The sequence below is a fragment of the Pongo pygmaeus genome, chromosome 2 (genome assembly GCF_028885625.2).
Source record: "Pongo pygmaeus isolate AG05252 chromosome 2, NHGRI_mPonPyg2-v2.0_pri, whole genome shotgun sequence".
NCBI lineage: Eukaryota > Metazoa > Chordata > Mammalia > Primates > Hominidae > Pongo > Pongo pygmaeus.
In genome coordinates this window covers 176,741,473-176,764,802 of record NC_085930.1, presented here as the reverse complement: position 1 = coordinate 176,764,802, position 23,330 = coordinate 176,741,473, and the positions used below count along the sequence as shown (strand labels likewise).

Sequence of the window (23,330 nt, the reverse complement as noted above, 5' to 3'; positions counted from 1 at the left end):
TAACATCTCTTTAGTGCCACGTTTTTCACATGTTGTGCTTATTGTTGTGGATTTCACCAAGTGTGGTGGTGGAGTGCTGGCTAGTGTTCCTAAGCCCGAGAAGGCTGTAATATGTCTTACTGAGAAGATACACGTGTTAGCTTCATTCAGGCACGAGTTGTGATGCTGTTGGCTATGAATTTAATTGTGATTAATTAACAATATATTAAATAAGATGTCTTTCAACAGAAACACACATAAAACAGAATTATGTAGTGAGCAGTTGTGCAGAGGTTTGCAGAAACTTAACCCTGTATTTCCTGTAGGAGCAATGGTTCAGTATCTGCTAATTTAGTGTTCTCAGAGACTTTTACAGAATATAGCTACCACGAACAGCAAGAATCAATTGCACGTGGCTTCACTGTTCTTTGTAATGGCATATGTATAGAAGCTAACTTATTGCCCTTTGATTAAAGTTTCACCATGGGGTAATTTTACTGGCTTCACTAAGCACTCTTCAGGGATTCACTCAATTTTCATCAACCACTTGACAGGCACACCTCGGAGATACTGCGGATTTGGTTCCAGACCACTGCAGTAAAGTGGGTAGCAGGATAATTGAGTCACACACATTTCTTGGTTTCCTAGAGCAAATAAAAGATAAATATTTAAGCTATACTGTAGGGTATTAAATGTCCAATAGCACATATCCAAAAAACTGTACATATCTTAATTAAAAAATACTTTATTGCTAAAAAATATTAACAATCATCTGAGCCTTTGGCGAGAGGTGATGTTTTTGTTAGTGGAGGGTCTTGCCTTGATGTCGATGTCTGCTGACTGATCAGGGTGTTTGTTGCTGACGGTTGAGACGGCTGTGGCAATTTCGTTAAAGAAGATAACAGTAAAGTTTGCCACATTGATGGATTCTTCCTTTCATGAAAGATTTCTCTGTAGCATGAGATCTATTTCACAGTGTTTAACTCACAATAGAATTTCTTTCAAAATTGAAGTCAATACTCTCAAAACTTGCCACTGCTTTATCAACTAAGTTTATTTAATAGTCTACATCTTTGTTGTCATTCAACCATGTTTATAGCATCTTCAACAGGAATAGATTCCATCTCAAGAAACAACTTTCTTTGCTCATCTATAAGAAGCAACCCCACATCCATTTAAGTTTGATCATGAGATTGCAGCAATTCAGTCACATCTTCAGGCTCCACTTCTAATTCGAGTTCTCTTGTCATTTCTACCACATCCGCAGTTACTTTCTTCATCCAAGTTTTGAACCCCTCAAAGTCTTCCATGAGGGTTGGAATCAACTTTTTTCCAAACTCCTGTTAATTTTGACATTTTGACCTCCTCCCATGAATTATGAATATTCTTAATGGCATCTAAAATGATGCCATTCTAGTGAATCCTTTCAAACTAGTGAATCCTTTCCAAAAGGTTTTTAATTTACTTTGCTCACATCCACCACAGGAATCACTGTCCATGGCAGCTATACCATACAAAAGATATTTTTTAAATAATCAGAATTCAAAGAAATAATTGAAGTTATTTCTTAATCTATGGGCTGCAGAATGTACATTGTGTTAGCAGGCATAAAAACAGTATTAATCCCCTTGTACATCTCCATTGGAGCTCTTAAGCCACCAGGGACATGGTGGAACAGTACCCTTTTAAAAGGAATATTTTTTCAAAGCAGTACGTCTTAGCAGTGGGCTTCAGTAAACCACGCTGTATATTCAGTAAACCATGTATATTCAATAAACCATGCTGTAAACAGATGTGCTGTAATTCAGGCTTTGTTGTTTCACTTATAGAGCACAGAAACAGGATCTTGCTCTGTTGCCCAGGCTGGAGTGCAGTGGCACAATCATAGCTCACTGCAGCCTCTATCTCCCAGGCTTAAGTGACACCCCTACCTCAGCTTCCCAAGTAACTAAGACTACAGGCTCATGATGCCCAACTCATTTCTTTTATTTTTTGTAGAGATGGAGTCTCACTATGTTGCTCAGTCTTTTCTCAAACTCTGGGCTCAAGCAATCCTCCCCTTCAGTCTCCCAAAGTTCTGGGATTATAGGCATGAGCCACTGTGCCCAGCCAGATTTAGCATAATTCTAAAGGCCTCAGAGATTTTTGGGAATAATAAATGAGCATTGGTTTCAGCTTAAACTCATCAGTTACATCAGCCCCTAACAAGACAGTCAGTCTGTCATTTGAAGCTTTGAAGCCAGGCATGACTTTTTCTCTCAGCTATGAAAGTCCTGAATGGCATCTTCTTCCAAATAGGGCTGTTTCATTTACATTGAAAATGTATTGTTTAGTATAGCCACCTTCATCAGTTATCTTAGCTAGAGATTATAGATAACTTGCTGCAGCTACCACATCAGGAGTTTCTGCTTCATGTTGCACTCTTATGTTGTGGAGATGACTTCTTTTCTTCAAACCTCAAGAATCAATCTCTGCTAGCTTTCAATTTTTCATCTGAAAGTTCCTTACCTCTCTCTGCCTTCCAAAAATTATGGAAAGTTAGGGCCTTGCTCTGTATCACGTTTTGGCTTAAAGGAATGTTGTGCCTGGTTTGATCTTCTATCCAGACCACTAAAACTTTCTTCACAGCAGCAGTAAGGATGTTTAACTTTCTTGTCATTCACGTGTTCAAAGGAATATCACTTTTCCTTCAAGAACTTTTCCTTTACGTTCATAACTTGGCTGTTTTGTGCAAGAGGCCTAGTTTTCAGCCTCTCTCAGCTTTTGACATGTGTTCCCCATTACGCCTAATCATTTTTAGCTTTTGATTTAAAGTGAGAGATGTGAAACTCTGACTTTACTTAAACATTTGGAGGCCATTGTAGGGTTATTAATTGGCTTAATTTCAATATTTTTGTGTCTCAAAAAATAGGGAGGCCCAAGGAAAGGGAGAGGGAAAGCAGAATGACTGATTGGTGTGGGAATCATAACATACACAACACTTATGAATTAAGTTTGCTGTCATGTATGGGTGTGGTTCATGGTGCCCCAAAACAATTACAGTGGTAACATCAAAGATTACTGATCACAGATCACCATAACAGACATAATAATCATAATAAAGTTTTAAATATTATAAGAATTACCAAAATGTGACACAGGGATATGAAGTAGGGATGCTATTGAAAAAAATGGCACTGATAGACTTGCAAGGTTGCCACAAACCTTCAATTTGTAAAAAGCACAATATCGGCAAAGTGCAATAAAGCAAAATGCAACAAAAGGAGATATGCCTGTATTAATTTCCTATTGCTGCTGTAACTAATGACCAAAAACCATGACTTAAAACACAAAAATATATTAATATACAGTTCTGGAGTTCAGAAGCCCCAGATGGGTTTTACAGGGATAAAACCAAGTTGTAGGATAGTCTTTCTTCTGCAGGTTCTAGGGGAGCCTTTTTAAGCCTTTTTTTAGCTTAAATAGAGGTAACCTGAATTCTTTGGCTCACAGCCTCACATCATTCCATGGTTCTATCATCACATATTCTCCTGCCTTATTCTTCCCGGCATAAGGACTTTTGTGATTGACTTTTTGTGATTGAGAATGTGTGTTTCTAGTCTTGTCAGTTTCTTGCTCCCCAGCTTAAGTTCACTTGAGTATATTACTGTTATGAAGCAAAAAATATTTTTCTTTTCATGTTAGCAGAATTGCTGATTAAATTCACCTTTGTGGGTAGCACAGTGCTCTCGTGCATATGATGATTTCACTGTTGTCTCATTATTGTTTTTGGATTCCTGTTTCTAGTCCCCAGAGCCAAGGAAAATCATTTGTATGTCCAGAGAAGACTTCACGCAGAAGATGACAGAGATTGTTGGTTGGGGCACGAAGGAAGAATACGGGGAGCTCTTTGACAAAGTGGATGTGGCCCAAGACGGCTTCATTAATTGGGACAAGCTGACTTCATTTATACTGCTAGAGCTTTATGAGCAAGACGAACGAGCAAAGGCAACTGTGGTGCCCCAGTGGAAGGACCTTGAATTCCTCCCAGTAAAACACAAGGACACCATTCAAAAAGTAATTTTCTTAAAAAATTCAAGTCATTATCTGACAATTAGTAAAGAAGGTTTATTGGCAATCTGGGGAGAGCATTTAAAGCTGCAAGAAACATTCCCCATCACTTCAGATGCCACCAAGCTCAAACACCTGTGGGTGACAAGTCTGGTTTCTCTGGAAAATGTAAACAAGGTACAGACTCTTTATAAAAAAATGTACTGCTTGTAAAAGAGGAAAAAGTTATGGGGCAGGGCTCCTGGCTAGCAGTAACAGAAAGCTGCGTTACTCTTGGTGGCTTTTTCCTGACCTGGAGGGAGAACAGGTAGTGCCAGCTGTTTTCTTGGGTGCCTTGTAATGACACTGTGGCTGATGACTTAGATTCCTGGCTCTGTCTTCAATGAGGCCATGCTTCATTATTAGCTTATAAGGACTTTACTCCTGTATAGTTTACAGCAGGATTGTGGATCTGTATGTAGAGCTGAGAGGCTATTATAGTGCATGGCAGGATTCAATGCAATTAAGGGGAACTGCTTATCTAATTTTGATCACTGTACTAGTCAGTGTCTTCATTCTAATAGATAGGGCCCACTCGGTCTAAACATCTCCATATACCAATACCTCTCAGAAAGATAACATACTGTAAGTAAAATAATTTTGAGGGGGAAGATTGGAGCTTGAAGTATCCATATTGCTAATATTTTATATTAAGCAGATGGTGGATTTTACTATGAAAATTTTCAAATGCACGCACAAGCAGAGAGAATAGTATTAGAAACCTGATGTACCTAGTATTCAATCATTTTCAATTCACGGCTAATCTTGTTTCGTCTCTACCTCCCCCTTAAGATCAAAAACATCATATTATTTTATCTGTAAATATTTCTATATTTCTAAAAGATGTCTCTATTTTAGCATAGCCAAAATACCTCTACCACACTTAATATCCATAGCAATATTTTCTTAATACCATGAAATATCCAGTCATGTACATATTTTCCTGATTGTCTTATTAATAGTTTGTTTCAATGAAGATCTGAATATGGTCCAAATATTGTGAATGGTTAATATGTCTATTTTGATATACATGGTTTTCTTTTTTCCTATTTTTTTTTTTTTTTTTGCAAATTTTGGCTGTTGCTGTTGATGTTTTTGTTAAAGAAACCAAGGTTTGTCCTTTAGAATTTTCCACAGTCTGGATTTCACAGATTGTGTCTACCCGGTGTTGTTTAATATGTCCAGCCATTCCCTGATTTTTCTAGTGAATTGGTGGTCAAGTGTAAAGCCTTGCGTAGTTTCAGAATGGTTAGTTTGTTTAGAACAGGTGGTTATGTTTTCTTCAGTCAGTAGTATTAAATACCTGGTTCTTCCTCTTCTTCAGATGTTAGCAGTTGTTGCTGATTATTCCTAGATCAATGAGTTTTTTAGGGGTCAGAAGATGATATTCTAATTTCACAATTTCCTTTTCCTTTAAGCTAGACTACCTCTATAAGAAAGAAATAACCCCATTATTTGTTCAGTTATCATGTGGTACAAATTAAGGGCAGAATAAATGCCTAATTTTTCATTTTTGTTTGCCAGTTTTCAAAAGAATGAGCTGGTTTTCTAATATTCTCTAAAGATAAACAATGAGTACTATTATTATTATTATCAGTATAATTGAAAAATCATGGGTTTAAAATTTTTTATTTGTTTTAATCTACTGAGTTGTTATCCCATACCAAAAATTGTACCCTCTTTAGAGAGTGGGAACAATGCAAGTCGGCTTCTGTGTCTTTTTATAATCCTGACAGCACTTGAAAGCTTCTTTGTTTCGTGGTATGACAAAATGTTCCAGAATCATCTTGTATATTTCCTATGCCAGACCTAAAATCAGCGTTTCTCCAAAAAGGCAAGTTATTTTTAGTGGGAAAATGTATGCTCTATTGTTTGGAACCATAAATCATTCTCATCCTCAGTAGCTTTCTATGCCCTGATCTATTCATCCTCTCAAAATCACCATGGAGTAGATATTATTCCCACTTTACAAATGAAAGACTGAGCAAAGAGAAGTTGTATAATTTGCCCTCAGTCACCCAGGATGTAATCAGGGTTGCCAAGATTTGTAAACTGAGGCAGCCCAACTTCAGGCCTATGCTTCAGTCTTTGCTGCCTTTACAGTGGCTGCTGACATTGGATCCAGTTCCTTTTTGCTAAGTATCTGGAGCTAGTATTTAACTTGTATGACTTAAAAGATAGTTCTAGTCCAGATGATTTTTTTATATCTCTGTGCAGTATTCTGTTATTTTCATACAATATTTGTGTTGCAGTTTCTTCTCTTCAGCACTGAACTAAAATCTTAGCCTTTCTTTTGTGCTTAATCAATATAGAATCTTAAAGAATGTTGCTTTTTTTCTTTTTAAAACAGGTTTATTGAAATATAATTATACAAAATACACTGCACATATGAAAGTGTCCCAAGCTGATAGATTTTAATACATACATGACCTGTGAAAAATCAAAAGTACGAAGAAGACAATGAACATATTAATCACCCTCAAAAATTTCCTAGCAGTGTTTTGTAACTCCCCCGATCCCTTTTTCTGTTTTCGGTCACTATAGATTAATTTGGATTTTCTAGAGTTTTGTATAATTGGTACCATACTGTGTGTACTCCTTTTTTTCTTTTCTTTTTTTTTTACCATGGCACAACTATTTTGAGAATTAGCCATGTTTTCAGGTATACTACTAGTTTTTTTTATTGCTCTGCAGCCTTCCATTTTGTGGATATAGCCTCACAAACATTTGGTATGATCAGTTATTTTTTCTCTTAATTTTAACCATTTTAAAAGGCCTGCATTTATATCTTATTGTGGCTTTAATTCAAATTTACCTAGTGTCTAATAATGTTAAGCATACTTTCATGTGCTGGTTTGCTACCTGTACATCTTCTTTTGTAAAATGTCTATCCAAATCTTTTCCCGTTTTTTATTAGGATTGTTATCTTATTATTGAGTTTTGAGAGTTTTTATATATATTCTGGGTAGATAGATTTATCTATCAGATGGATACTTTGTAAAAACTGCATCTCAGTTTTTACATTCTCTTAACACTGCCTTTGGTAATTTCATTTTCAGATTGTTCATTGTATAGAAATACAGTAGATTTTTCAAAAATGATAATATATTCTGCATCTTTCTTAAGTCATGTGTTAGTTCTGTAGTGTTTTTGAGTATTTCTAAAATTTCCTATATATAATACCATGTTATCTTCAAATAGATATAGAGAGCTAGTTTAACTTCCTCCTTTTCAATATTGATATTTTAAAATTTCATTTTCTTGCTTAATTTATCTGGATAGAAATTCCATACCATATTAAATAGAAGTGATGAGAGTGAACATCCTTGTCTTATTTCTGATCTTATGGGGGATGTATTTATTTTTTCACCAATATGTATGATGTCAGCTGTAGGATTTTTGTTGTTGTTGTACAGCGCTGTTTATGAGGTTGAAGAAATTCTCTTCTATTCCTGGTTTGTTGAGTGTTTTTATCATGAAAATGTGTTGGATTTTGTTAAATGCATTGTCTGCATCTACTAGGATTACCATATAGCTTTTGTCTTTTATTCCATTAATATGATGTATTACATTGATTGATTTTTGTATGTTAGACAAACCTTGCATTCCTGGGATAAATATTACTTTGCTATGATGTGTAAACTTTTTTGTATGTTGCTGAATTCTCTTTGCTAGTATTTAGTTCAGTATACATTTTACATTTATATTCGTAAGAGGTATAGATCTGCAGTTTTCTTTTCTTGTGATGTCTTTGGTTTCAGTATTGGGGTAATCCTGGCCTGATAAAATTATTTGGGAAGTGTTACCTTTGCTGTAATTTTTTGAAAGAGTTTGAGAAGTATTGGTATTATTTTCCTTGAAACGTTTGGTGGAATTTATCAGTGAAGCCATCTAGTTGAGGATTTTCTTTGTGACACTTTTTTTGACTATTAATTTAATCTTTCATGTCATAGTTCTGTTGATATTTTCTGTCTTATCGAGCTGGTTTACATAGTTTTTGTTTCCTGAAATTTATCCATTTCATAAATGTTAACTAATTTCTTGGCATATAATTATTTTATTATCTTACTAATACTTTTTTATTTCTGCAACATTGATGGTACTGTCCACTCTTTTATTTCTGATTTTAATAATTTATATCATCTCTTTTTTTCTTGGTTAGTCTAGCTAAAGTTTGCTAATTTTGTTTATCTTTTCAAAGAACTAATTTGATTTCATTGTTTTTCCTCTATTGCTTTTTCATTCTCTATTTGTTTTATTTCTGTACTAATTTTTATTTTTTTCTTCCTTCTGCTGGCTTTGGGTTTAGGTTGCTCTTCTTTTTCTGGTTTCTTAAGATGGAAAGTTAGGTTATGATTTCAGAATTTTTTTTTAGATTGATGTTTGCAAATATAAATTTTACTCTAGACATTGCTTTTACTGTGTTCCATAAATTTTTTGTATGTTGTGTTTTTGTTTTCATTCATCTGAATGTATTTTCTCATGTCTTTAGTGATTTCTTCTTTGACCCATTGGTTACATAGAAGTGTGTTGTTTTATTTCCATGTAGCTGTGAATTTCCCAAATTTTGTTTTGTTGAATGAAATTTCTAATTTCATTCCATTGTGTTTGGAGAATATAATTTATATAATTTCAATTCTTTTAAATTTTTTGAGATTTGCTTTATCACCTAATACATGGTCTACCCTGGAGAATGTGCCATGTGCACTTGAGAAGAAATGCATCCTGCTGATGTTGGACTGGAGTGTTCTTTAGACATACATTAGATCTAGTTGGTTTATAGTGTTTGTCAAGTCTTCATTTTCTTACCGATCTTCAGCTCAGTTGTTCTATCCATCACTGAAAGTAGAGTATTGAAATATCCAACTGTTATTATTGAAATGCCTACTCTGTCTTCAATAATTTTAGTTTTTGCTTTTGTATTACGGGGCTGTATTGTTAGAAAAATGGCAGATGTAAATCTTACCTTTTCAGTAATTATATCAATGGACTAACCACTCCAATTAAAGGGCAAAGATTGGCAGAATGGTGATTTTAATAATTTATGCATGTTTCTTAAAATTCTCTATTTGATGAGACATCATTCTCATTTGTTTCTTTCTTTCTTTTCTTCTTTTTCTTTTTTTTTTTTTTTAAAAGATGGGAGTCTCACTATGTTGCCCAGGCTGTTCTTGAACTCCTGGCCTCAAGCAATCCTCCTGCGTTGGCCTCTCAAAGTGGTGGGATTACAGGCATGAGCCATCACACCCAGCCACATACTTTCCTTTACTTCTTTAGATATTGTTTTCTTTAGTTGTTTGCACATATATATAATAGTTGAATTGAAGTCTTTTTCTAGTAAATCCAATGTGTGAATCTCCACAGGGACATTTTCTATTGACTTATTTTTATGTTGTTGAATATTTTCCCCTCTGTAAAATAGCCTTTAGGATTTTCTCTGACTTCAGATAAAGCTACTTATAGAGTCTGTATCAAATGATTTCCATGAAAGTCTCTACTTGCATCATAAAACATGGTTTGTAAAGTTTCTGGTATGATTGTATGATGCTATATCTCTGTGCCTTAGTCTCTCCTATGTGATTAGTGGTCTAGTCTCCCATGGATGGGGATGTTGGTGACTGTGTGGAATAGGGATAGGAAATAAAGCATGTTCAAATGCCTCTAATAGGAAACATTTCATCTTGGCTAGATTCCACAGTTAGGATAAAATACATTTGTGCCGCTGTTCTTTACTTCTGTAATACTGTTAAGGATCCTCAGAGAACAAAGTCTGATTTGGCTATTAGAGTGGCATGCCTACTTTGCATATTAATTTTGCTAAATCCATCAGAATTACTTTCTGATTTTCTACTCTGCTACTTTAGATAGCAGTGGCTTTTACAAGTAAAGAGATTTGTTTCTATGATCTGCTGTCCAAAGAAGAATTTGCTTGCCAATATAAACTTCAAGGCCTGAAAGGAACACCAATTTGCATGGATTATTGGTATGATCCTCTTGATGCCAATGAATCAATTCTTTCTTTTGGGGATATAACTGGAAAGGTAAGTGAGGGTAGATTAAGACGGAATACTATGGATTTAATCATCAAACTGTAGTTTAAAATAGAAATTAAAATGCAATGAGTGTGACCTCCAAATTTAATTACATTATGGATTATATGCACATTGGACATGGAAGATATGGATTAGGTCACAGTTTGTCTTCTTGCTTACAAAAACAAATCTTAATTGTGTGGGGGGGTTTGTTTGTTTTTTTGGTCTGTGTATAGCTCACTTTTCTCATTTAGAAAAAAGATCTTGCTAACCTTTTTCACTATAAGATGCTTAATTTATTAGATCCCAATATGAATAAATGTTTAATATTAAATGATTACATTTATCCCTCGAAATGCTCTCAAATTTATTGTTCTGATTTTCCTACATAGAGTATTGGGTTTCTCAGTACCAATTTCCTACCGAGTGCTCATTGCCCGTATCATATAACAAAAGGATTAGAGCGGGCATCTCTGAAACCTAGATATTGGATACAATTATTTCTGTCTTCCTATCAAATTTCACCCGAACTATGAAAAATTATTACTTACTGAATGAAACTAGAATATGTCTGTGACCTCTGAAGTAGGCTAATTTGAACAATTTCCTTTTGTAATTGTGAAAGCTTTTCATTCTTACTATTTTAATGACAAATGTGTCTTAAAAACAAGTAAAAGACTGCCCTTTGGTAATTGTATCACCAAACTAATAATTGTTCTGTTTTTTGTATAACAGCCTGCATCCTTTAAATAATATTGAAGAAATTCTTATTAAGTTAATAGCTATTCCTTATTAAACTAAAATAACCTAGAATCTTCTTGCAATAATTATCCTGTCCACGATTGTTGTACTTTCAATGTCTCTGTCAAGGTTCAAGCAATTGCTTTCACCGCAGCCTTGATTTCCCTGTTTGAACGGCCTGCTAGTACATGTGAAGATGGAGAAGCCACCGTGACCATTAACTGGGCAGAACTGCTCTCTGGATGTCACAAATGTTGCCATATATTAGAGCATAAACTTCATCAAGGAGATTGGGTCAGGCAAGGTATTGAATTTGAACAGTAATGAAAGTAAATGGTCACCTCTGATTTGTACATTTATATTCTTTGATGAAAATGCTTCACACAAAACGTTTAAGTCTAGAAACCAATAATTGATTCTCTGGAGGTTGTGGCCTGGACTCTGCTATCCCTTGAATGCTGGCAGGGATTCTTTCTTTCTTTTTTTTCCTTCTGAATTTATGCCTCATACAATTAATTCAGGTGACCAATGTGCTCAAGAAATCTTAAGAGAAAGGAAAACATTGTCATAGAATTCATTTAGCTTCAACTCAACTCTGATCCTAGCTAATCTCATCTAGTTACATTCAGGGCTGTTTAATAAAAGAATTTAACAAGTTCCCTCAAAATCATTCCTTTGTTTTCCTTATGTTCTCATGGGAAGCATATTAGTTTGACTGCCTTTAAAATTGAATTGTCTTAATTTTCTTTTCTTTTTTTTGATGTAATGGCTGAATTTCTCTAATCTAGAGTACTGGAGTGGCAGTTCTTTGTGTAATAAGACCATGTTATAAAATCAGCATCTATAGAAAACCAGAACTTTCTTAAAACCTAGTCACCAATGAATTAGTTTCATAAAATATCGTAATTTTATCTGATGGTTCAATACTCCAATGTGCAATATCTGCACTAATATTTCTTTGTTGAGATACTAAGGAGTATGGTAATTTTCTCACTTCTAAATTGCTACATTAAAGAATGCCCACTGAAAAGAATGAAAATTAACAATCCCATTGACTTTAATGAAATCTGATGAGATTAATATTACTGGTCTATTCCTAATACAGTTTGAAGAAGAGACAGTCAACATGGACCCAACTGTTGGCTTTTATGGGAATTTTACCCTCTTTGGGTTTCAGAAGGTTGAAACTAATTCTTTAATGTATGCCCACAGTAATAATTTCCTATGTGAGGAACTAGATGCTCTTCATTTTTTTTCTTTGATATAAATCATACCATGCCTTTAGTAGCTTCTATACATTTTTAAATTCTGCATGATATTAATTGTAGGAAAAACAAAAGATGACACTTTTTGGTCGTCTGCTAAGTGTGACAGGCACAAAATTATGTGTTAAGTTTTCATAACACGAAAATAAGAATCAGAGTATTAAAAATATACAGAATGGAGCTATTTCACCTTCTTCTGAAAAACATTATATTCTTTTATTGTATTCATATTCATTTGTTCTTTAGATACATATGCCAAAGACTAGATTATAATAAATATAGCTCTATAGAGCTATATACATGTGCCAAAGACTAGATTATAATAATAAATATAGCTCTTGAAATTTACTCCCAGTAGGATCTCTGAAATTTAATGTATTATTTGAGTCCATAACCTTAAAATAATATGAGTAAATACACAGAAGCCTATAGAAAGCTGTCTTAGAAAGGGTTGGAGAGATAACAAGTAAGGCTCTTAAATTGTGAGTGTCTTTTCCGATGATGCATTATATCTATATACTCTTCATGTCCAGCAAGAGAATGGGGAATCCCTCACTGCAGACTCTGCCTCAGTTTTATTTAAGGGTCCCAAAAAATCAACCATACCAATGAAGTAACCTATCAGTGAGCATTTGTCTCTTAAGTTACAGGACAAGGATTGTTCTCTAGGTCAATGTTGATTTGCTACTTACCATGTGTCTATTATATCATTCTGATCTTTGATTCCCTCCTCTACTGACAAAAGAACGTGGGAATTTAGTTTAGTATTAGCAGTGGAGATTCATGTTTATGACCTAAGGAATCCAATTTCACAGTTTCACAGTCTGGCCTTAAATCACTGCAAAGTAGGAATTGGCTACAGAGAAGTTTTATGTATATATATAAGGAACTACATATGTAATACAAATTAGATATATATATGTACATATATAGTTAAAAATCTTTGCTATCTTATTCATATTATATATTTCTCAGTTCTTTGAATAAAAAAATTCATTATAATCAAGTAGATAATTTTTGGAACAACAACAGGAATACACACACACATTTACTTTAAACACTTTATTTGAATTATGGACTTGAGTGTCAATCAATCAACAATTATTTATTGATCTTTTATGTGTCTTAAAACGATCTTAGGCATTTGAGACTATAGAAGAAAGATTAATTATAGACTCAACCCTCAGAAAACTTAATATCTGAAAGAAATAGAAACTAACACAAGTCTCCTTATTAGAACATTGTTCAGTGGTACTGAAAATTAACTACTAAAACTTATAAACAAGATTTTGACTCCTAGAGTAGTTCTTAAGCCTGAAAAGCCATAAGAAAAAGCTTTAAGGATCAGTGGTGGTACTTGAAGGATGGATGAGGGAGAGAAAAAGAGAACATGGGCAACATGAGCAAAAGTAGACAAGCAGGCACAATGATGATAGAAGGAGAGGTAGACATGAATAGATCAGACACTGAATATTAGGGAAATAGAAACAAATAGGTCAAATGGGGACATAACGTTGGAAGATATTGGCCGTGAAACATTGAAGGCTTTTAAGGAAACTTGGACAGACCCAATGCAGACAGTATTTAGGAAAGGTTTACTTGGTAGTTTGTTCAGCATGGGTTGGAGGAGAAAGAAACTGCAATCAAACTGGCTAGTTAGAAGGTTTTTGATCATTAGAAAATGGAAATGATAAAGAAAGGACAGAAACAGGCAGCTGTCTGAAGCAACCGTCTTCAGGATTTGAGGTCTAAAAATGTGGAATGATAAGCCATCTTAGGACGTCTTATAGAACTTTCCATTTCCAGCTGGGGAATTTTTATTTGAAGATTACAGATCCCCACCTGGCCCAATGCATAGACTCTTCCCACCTCATCTTCTCCTCCAGAGGAGGATTCTTCATTCTGAGATAACCCAGATTCTGCAACCAAAGACAGTCTTTCTTTAAAAAAAAAATGTTTTTAAAGGTTTGTTTCTTTGTTTGTTTGAGATGGACTCTCACTCACTCTGTCGCCCAGGCTGGAGTGCAGTGGTGTGATCTTGGCTCACTGCAACCACTGCCTCCCAGGTTCAGCGATTCTTGTGCCTCAGCCTCCTGAATAGCTGGGATTACAGGCATGTGCCACCACACCTGGCTAATTTTTACATTTTTAGTAGAGACAGGGTTTCACCATGTTGACCAGGCTGGTCTCGAACTCCTGACCTCAAGTAATCCACTCATCTGGGCCTCTCACAGTGCTGGAATTATAGGTGTGAGCCACTGTGTCCAGCCTACCACAGAAGAGTCTTGCCAACATTTTTCCTGAAACGTCCTTTATTTTTTGCCACTTCACCTTATATCAAACTCTTTATTTTGCCTCTTCCTCTGTCTAATTCAGATGGACTCTTCAATGCATTATTTGCAAGGTTCTCAATTTTGGCATTTCTTCTGGATTCTTCTTTAAAATCTTGCTTTGCAATGCTGCCCACCCTGTGAACCAAACCTACCAATTTCTGTACCCACGTTAGAATTTGGGTCCTGCCTCTTACCTTTCCAAGCCTAGAAGGAAATTTGAATGCCTCACATGAAAATTACATTTACATATAAATGGAAATTAAAACGTCCTTCTTGGGGCAAGCACTATGTTCTTCATTCACCTTAGTATCCACTATAACACATAATACAATGTTTTATAAGATTTTCTCTTTATCGCTGATTTTAAGCCATTTGATTATGATGTACCTTAGTTTTTCTTGGGGTGTGTGTATATGTGTGTATGTGTTTATACTGGTTAAAATTCATTAAAATTCTTGGATTTGTGGATCTGTAGTTTTCATTAAACTTGCAAATTTTTCTATTGTTATTTTTTCAAAGTTTTCTTTCTTCTTTCTCTCTCTCTCTTTTTTTTTTTTTTTTTTTTAAATAGGACTCCAGTTATTTGCCTTTCCAGAATTCTGTCCCATATTTTCTAGCTGCTTCATGGCCCTCTAACTCTAATCTTTGTTTCTCCAACTCTGGAGGTTGCTAGGCTCTGTGTGGTTTCCTGCTGTGTGTGCTGATAGTTTGGAAATTTCTTCCAAGAAAGTCAGAACGATTGTAGGGCCCACTTCATTTGTTTCTCTTCTCTCAGGGTTCACAGCTCTATTTTACCTATTGTCAAAATCTGAAAATATTGTTGCTAATATTTGTCCAGTTTTCTAGTTGTTTATGGTGAGAGATTAAAATCAGTCCTTGTTATGCCATCATGGCTGGAAGCAGAAATCCAGCACAATGCTTTTTAAATAGTGAATATACAATAAATATTTGTTGATCATTTAGCCTCTTTCTTTTGTTGAGATCTTTCAGTCACCTTAACAACCCTTTACCAGCTGCAAGGATAGGAGCTTCTATGTGATATTCACCCAAAAAACATTTGCTAGGTAATTACTATGTAATAGGCACTATACTAAGCACTGGCATATTTCAGTTGAATTCTGTTACCTAGATCCATCCCAAGAAACTTAACTTCTAACATCCGACTAAGAAGATTTTTAAATAATCACTTCAAGGTTTGTTTATTATCATGTTCACTTTGAAGCACTCAAAACTAAGCAGCCAGTCAGTAACACTTAACTAAGTATCCTTCTGCACATGGTATTGGGTACTAGGAGCTTTGTGATAATTATTGTAGGAAACAATGGATAATTTATTTATCAAAGGATGCTGGAGTGAGTGTCTTGTTGAGATTGGTTAAGGGCAGAGAAGAACTGGCAGCTTATCTATTGGTGCTGAGAAACTGAGCTGTATTTTAATATTAGTGTATGCCAAAATGAACTATCTGAAGTCCTGCGAAAGCATTACATTAATTTTCTTCTTCCTTTTTTCTTTTTTAAAGAATTTCACTTTTGTCTCTAATTAATAATTCCTATTAGTTTCCTCTATGGGATTTTATGTTTTGATTGTGAGCAAAAAAAAGCCATTTTGCAATTTGACTTTGAAAGTCTTAGATAAATTACTGGGTGAATTTTATTGAAAAATATTTCAAAAGAAAAGAGAAATACCAAAAGAAATTATGGTTAATATTTGTAGAATTTTTTTTTTTTTAAATGGAGAGCCGGGAGTGGTGGTCCATGCCTGTAATCCTAGCATTTTAGGAGGCCAAGGTGGGTAGATTGTTTGAGCCTAGGAGTTTGATACCAGCCTGAGCAACATGGTGAAACCCTGTCTCTATAAAAAACACAAAAATTAGCTGGGTGTGGTGGCATGGGCCTGTAGCCCTAGGTACCCAGGAGGCTAAGGGTGGGAGGATCACCTGAGCCCAGGAGATTGAGGCTGCAGTGAGCCGTGATCACCACTATACTCCTCAAGTACCTCTGAAAGGTGAATATACTTCAGTCCTAACCAATGAAAGAATGCCTTTTCTTAGATTTGACAATAGAGATTAGAAGCTTAAATATGACTTTCTGTTGTTGTTTGAAGCTCAGTTATTTCAATATGAGAAAAGACAGGAAGACTGAAATGAAGAGGAAGGCAGAAGGAGGAAAGGCAGGATGGATTCAAATGTAATATAGTGGGATTTGTAGTTGTTTTGGATTCTGCTCCTTTGTCTGCAAGACTTGCTCTATCAGGAGCAAGCAACCAATGACTGTTTAATTTGGTATTCTGTTTACCCCAGTAACATGATTCGATATTCTTAGAACTCTTCGTGAAATATTTTTGGTGATTTTCGTCTCAGTGTGAGGAGGGAATATACAATTGAGGAAAGAAAGAAACACATGAGTAAATATGATAATTTTTATTGAAGCTAAGGATAAAATATCTGTAAAAATGAAATGTCAAAGGAAAAACTCAGTTTCAGACAGAAGAGTATTAGCATACTGCTTTAAGATAAGGTTCAGATTTCTTATTTAAAACTTTGAAGGAGTAAATGTTTTCATCTTCTCTGAGTGGTTCTGTGTCATATTTTAATGGAAAAATAATTACATTCTGAAATGCTTGTAAAGTAATTATAGAGGTTTTGTGTAATAGTGCTAAGATATAAATGTCTTGAATTTTAGAGAATTTTCCTTTTTAATAATTTCCTCCTCAAATAGACAGTATCACTGGAAACCTTGGAAACTGTAGTCTGGGAATGCAGATATTGAAAGAATGAGGCCAGGTGGCTCATGCCTGTAATCACAGCATTTTGGGAAGCCGAGGTGGGTGGATCACCTGAGGTCAGGGGTTCGAGACCAGCCTGACCAACATGGTGAAACCCTGTCTCTACTAAACACAAAATTAGCCAGGTGTGGGGATGGGTGCTTGTAATCCCAGCTACTTGGGAGGCTGAGGCATGAGAATTGCTTGAACCTGGGAGGTGGGGGTTGCAGTTAGCCGAGATTGCACCATTGCCCATAGCACTCTAGCCTGGGCGAGAGAGCGAGACTCCATCGCAGGGCAGAGGTGCGGGGTGGGGGGGGAACAAGAAAGAAAGAATGAGCATGAAATTGCCAGCAACAAAAATCATTGATATTTTATTGCATTGAAAATGTTTTCTGCCCTTTGACCAGGGCTAGAAGAAGATACAAAACAGAGTGAATTGTTAACAAAATCTCTAATTGCTTTTTTTTTTTTTTTTTTTTTTTTAAGACAGAATCTTGCTCTGTCACCCAGGCTGCAGTGGCATGATCTTGGCTCACTGCAACTTCCGTCTCCTGGGTTTAAGGGATTCTCCTGCCTCAGCCTCCCGAGTACCTGGGATTACAGGCATGTGCCACCACGCCCAGCTAATTTTTGTATTTCTAGTAGAGACAGGGTTTCACCATGTTAGCCAGGCTGGTCTCGAACTCCTGAACTCAGGTGATCCACCTGCCTCAACCTTCCAAACTGCTGGGATTACAGGTGTGAGCCACCACAACCAGCCGCTAATTGCTGCACTAATTAGTGGAACAAGTGCCAGAAAATTTAGAATACAGACTCCTCAGGGAGTCTTTATAATTGATAGGGACTAAGTTGGCAGAGAAGCCAGATTTAATATCTTGCTTGTGTGTGGCTCTACTTCCCTGCATCTAAGTCAGTCTTCCAGACACTATCGAGTTAGCTAGACCACGCTGCCTTTCCTGCCAGTTCTGTCACTATGTTTAAAGCAGTTGAAATCCGCCGTGAGCGGTGGCCTTGGTTTGAGGAACGGGCTCTATTTCCTACAGCTTGTTCTGTAGCATGGTAGAAGAATAAGATTCATTTGTATCATGGACATGTGCCTACTTGGCATTTTGAAAAGTAATTGAATTAATTGCATTATTATTTTTAAATATGCTTAGCAGTGCTGAATTCTTATTTTAAAGATAGAATAGATACAGTTATACTTTATTTTTTAATTTAAATTTTTGTGTGTGTGGATACAGAGTAGGTATATATATTTATGTGGTACATGAGATGTTTTGATATCAGCATAAAATGTGAAATAAGTACAACCTGGGGACTGGGGTATCCATCACCTCAAGCATTTACACTTTGAGTTACAAACAATCCAATTACACTCTATAAGTTATTTTAAAATATACAATTACATTATTATTGACTATAGTCACCCTGTTGTGCTATTAAACAATAGTCTTACTCTTTTTAAGTAAATTTTTTTGTAACAATCCTCACCTTCCCTACTAGGCCCCCACTACCGTTCCCAGCCTTTGGTAACTATCCTTCCACTCTCTATGTTCATGAGTTCAATTGTTTTGATATTTAGATCCTACAAATAAGTGAGAACATGCAATGTTTGTCTTTTTGTGCCTGGCTGATTTTGCTTAATACAACAAGATTTCTTCCCAATTTGGTCTTGGTGGGTTGTATGCATCTAGGAATTTTTTCATTTCTTCTTGAATTGCCAACTTATTGGCATATAGTTGCTCATAGTAGCCATTAACGATCCTCTGAATTTCTGCAGTATCAGTAGTAATGTCTCCTTTTTCATTTCTGATTTTATTTATTTGGATATGCTCTCTTTTTTTCTTAGTCTGGCTAAAGCTTTGTCCTTTAAACTTTTCCAAAAATAAACTTTTTGTTTCATTAATCTTCTGTATTTTGTTTTCAATTTTATTTATTTCAGCTCTGATCTTTATTATTTCTTTTCTTCTACTAATTTTGGATTTGTTTTATTCTTGCTTTTCTAGTTCTTTAAGATGCATCATTGGATTGTTCATTTGAAGTATTTCCTTTTCTTTTTTTTTGATGAAGGCACTTTTAGCTATAAACTTCCCTCTTAGTACTGCTTTTACTGTATCCCATATGTGTGTAGTTTTTCTATTATCATTTGTTTCCAGTAATTTTTCAATTTCCTTCTTAATTTCTTCACTGACTCACTGGTCATTCAAGAGACTATTGTTTAATTTCTATGTATTTGTATAGTTTTCAGAATTACTCTTGTTATTAGTTTCTAGTTTTATTCATTGTGGTCAGAGAAAACACTCGATATTATTTCAATATTTTGAATGTCTTAAGATATTTTTTGATACCTAACATATGGTATATCCTTGAGAATGATTCATGTGCTGAGGAAAAGAATGTGTATTCTGCAGCTCTTGGATGGAATATGTGTAAATATCTATTGGATCCATTTGGTCCATAGTGTAGATTAAGTCTGACGTTTGTTGATTTTCTTTCCGGAAGTTCTGTCCAGTGCTGAAAGTGAGGTGTTGAGGTCTCCAGATATTATTGTATCGAGGCCTATCTCTCTCTTCAGCTCTAATAATATTTACCTTATGTATCAAAGTGCTCCTATGGTAGGCGCATTTAAAGTTTTTTATATCCTCTTGCTGAAATGACCCCTTTATCATTACATGGTGAGGTTCTTTGTATCTTTTTATAGTTTTTATCTTGAAATCTATTTTGTGTGATAAAAGTATAGTGACTCCTACTCTTTTTTGGTTTTCATTGGCATGGAATATCTCTTTCATCCCTTTTATCTTCTGTGTTTCAGTCTATGTGTGCCTTTATAGGTGAAGTGTGTTTCTTGAAGATAATAGATCAATGCGTCTTGTTTTTTTTTGCCCGTTCAGCCAGTCTATGTCTTTAATTAAAGAGTTTAATCCATTTAAGTTCAATATTATTAATGGTGAGTAAAGACTTACTCCTGCCATTTTGTGATTTGTTATCTGGTTTTCTCTTCCTTCTCTCTTTCCTCCTTATATTCCTCTAATGAAAGTGATTGTCTCTGGTGATATGATTTAGTTTATTGCTTTTTATTTTTTGTATATTCATACGTTTTTTGGTTTGAGGTTACCATGAGACTTGCAAATACTATCTTATAACCCATTATTTTAAGCCGAGAACAACACTATTTGCATAAACAAACACAAAGCAAACTAATAAAACTACATCTTAACTTTGTCCCACTGCTTTTTATCTTTTTGTTGTTTCTATTTATATCTTATTGTACTGACTGTGTCTTGAAAAGTCATAGTTATTAGTATTGATTGGTTCATCATTTAGTCTTTCTATTTCAGATAAGAGTAGTTTACACAGCACAGTTACAGTGTTATGATATTCTGTGGTTTTCTGTGCACTTACTATTACCAGTGATTTTTGTACCTTCAGGTGACTATTTATTGCCCATTGATGTCCTTTTCTTTCTGATTAAAGTATTCTTAGCATTTCAGATCTCAGACCAGATCTGGGAAAATTCTCTGGATTACCAGACAGAGACTCTTGTTCTCTCCTTTACTGTCTTCCAAACATACAAAGTCTCTCTGTCTGTTCTGAGCCACCTAAAGCTGGGGGTGGAGTGACACAAGCACCCCAGTGGCCACCACTACTATGGCTGTGCTGGGTCAGACCTGAAGCCAGCACAGTGCTGGGTCTCACTCAAGACCTGCTTTAACCACTACCTGGCTACTGCCTATGTTCACTCAAGGCCCTGGGGCTCTGCAATCAGCCAATGGCAAATCCAGCCAGGCCTGTGTCTTTGCCTTTAGGGCAGCAAGGTCCCCCAGCCCCTGGGTGGGTCCCAAAATGCCATCTGCAAGTCAGGGACTAGAGTCAAAAACTTTAGAAGTCTACCTGGTGTTCTCTTATTGCAGCTGAGCTGGCACTCAAACAACAAGATGCAGTTCTTCCCACTCTTTACTCCTTTTTCCAAAGGCAGAGAAGCCTCACCCTGTAGCCACTGCTACCCCAGGCCAAAAAGAGTACTTCCAGACTACTGTTGATGTTCCCTAATGGCCCACTCTTAAGATCTTAAGTCAGCTCGTTGTCAGTGTTGCCTGACCTGGGACTTACCCTTCAGGTCAGTGGACTCCTCTCTGGACAAGGGCAGGTCAGAAACTCCATCCAAGAGTCAAGTCTTGGAATTGGGGACCCTAAGAGCCTGCTTGGGTACTCTACACCCCTGTGGCCATGCTGGTACCTAAGGTGCAAGACAAAGTCCCCTTTACTTTTCCCTCTGCTTTTTTCAAGCGGGAAGAGTTTTTCCCCATGGCCTCCACAGCTAATAATGTGCCAAGTCTCACCTGAAGCCAGCAAGTCTCAGAGGCTCATCCAAGGCCCTCAATGTAATACCTGGATATTGCATCAGGGCACAAGGGCTCTTCAGTTAGCAGGTGATGAATGCTGCCAGGAATGGCTCCTTTCCTTCAAGGTAATGGGTTCCCTTCCGGCCCAGATTTTGTAGAAGTGTCATCCAGGATTGAGGGCCTGGGACAGGGGCCTCACAACTCTGACAAATGCTGTCTCCTGCTGTGGCTGAGCTGGTATCCTAGAGGCAAGGCAAAGCCCTCCCCACTCTTCCCTCTCCTCTCCTCAAGTGAAAGGAAGGCACCTCTTTTGGAGCCGTGAGCTGTGCAGTCTGGGGTTAGAGGAGGGTGATGCCAGCCCTCCCTTGGCTGCCCCAGCTGGTGTCTCAGTATGTCATGTGCCCCCTCAGTCCATTGTCTTTGGGCCTAGTTCTGCACAAGGACTCACCTATGAGTTGCAGTCTTATGGCCTAGAGCTTTATGGAATTTCAAGTTTATTTGGAGACAAACAGTGCTGTAGCCCTCAGTGGTGAGGTTTACTGGAGCTCAAGTTCAGACCCCTGGGCTGAGCGATTCCCCTCTGCTAAGGTTCCCTCTGTGGGCGGGCATCAGTTGAGTTTGGTTCAGGTTTCCTTTCTGCTCTACCAGGACAGCACAGAGTTTAGTACTACACAATTGCTGTGCTCTCTCTCCCCCAGTTCCCAGAGAAGCTCTCAGCACCACGTAGCTGCTGCTAGGGTTGGGGAAGGGTGGGGGTTGGTGATTCAGGACTGTTTTTTTTTTTTTCTATCTATCTCTTCAGTGCTTCTTTCAGCGATTTGAAGTGAAAACCAGGTACAATGAGGGCTCACCTAATTTTTGTTTTTTATAAAAGTGTTTTTTTCTGTGTAGATTGTTAACTTGGTGTCCTTGCAGGAGTAGAGGGGAGAATTGGTGGAGACGTCTTTCCTATCCTGCCACAATGTCTATCAGTTGGCAAATGTTACAGAGTGCCTTATTTTATCCTACTCTAAGTGCACTTAATAGCATTACTTACTTAGTTTTTAGGTATCACTTTTCATTTTCAAATCACTTTCCCACGTTAACTAATTGCTGTTACACAGAGTCATTTTGACAGCACGCATGAGGACAAAGATTGATGGCAGGGTCCCTTAATGTCTTTTTTTATGACTGTGTGGCAAGAGAATGAAAGAGTTGAAAGTTAGCATCTTAATGGATAAATATAATCAAGTTTTTTTTCTATAATGTTATATAAAAGTAATTTAGAAATATTTTCCTCTACCAATTCCAAAACTTACTGAGAATATTAACAAGAAATCATTTATTTTACCAGCTCATCCTATTCCTTAGCTTGCTATTTTTAAAACTTTTCCATCATAACCTATCATTTCCTCACCTCAATTCAAGAAATGAGAAAAACATTTTTATTTATCAGATAATTTGATTTTAAGGAAATGGCTTTTCTCTCACCTTTTACCCAGGCATTCTCAGGAAATCTGGCATCTACAGTTTAATCAGAAACAAGTTATATCTTGGTTTAGACACTAAGTGTGAATTGTTGAGCCTCCAATATGTAGCACTGCAGGCCCATAAATGTCATTTTGTAACCTGCAGATTTAAATCTTAAAGCAATACTTCGGATGCCAGAGCAGCATACACTTCTTTCTATGTCTTTCTTTATAACCTGAGAACTAAAGATGATAGTTGGATATAATGGGGAAACACATGATGAAGTAATTTTCTGGGTAGGAATATTTTATTTTGATTGTATTGTAATTATAT

General features: G+C 36.2%; 1 protein-coding gene across 1 annotated transcript in view; it reads left to right on the top strand.

Moving 5' to 3' along the window:
* WDR49 (WD repeat domain 49) overlaps positions 1-23,330 on the top strand; it is a 177,407-nt gene that overhangs the window by 23,064 nt on the left and 131,013 nt on the right. Inside the window, exons 3-5 of the mRNA XM_054482756.1 lie at positions 3,766-4,206; positions 9,933-10,109; positions 10,971-11,145. Of these exons, the coding sequence (XP_054338731.1) occupies positions 3,766-4,206; positions 9,933-10,109; positions 10,971-11,145 (793 nt within the window). The remainder of the gene's footprint in view (positions 1-3,765; positions 4,207-9,932; positions 10,110-10,970; positions 11,146-23,330) is intronic.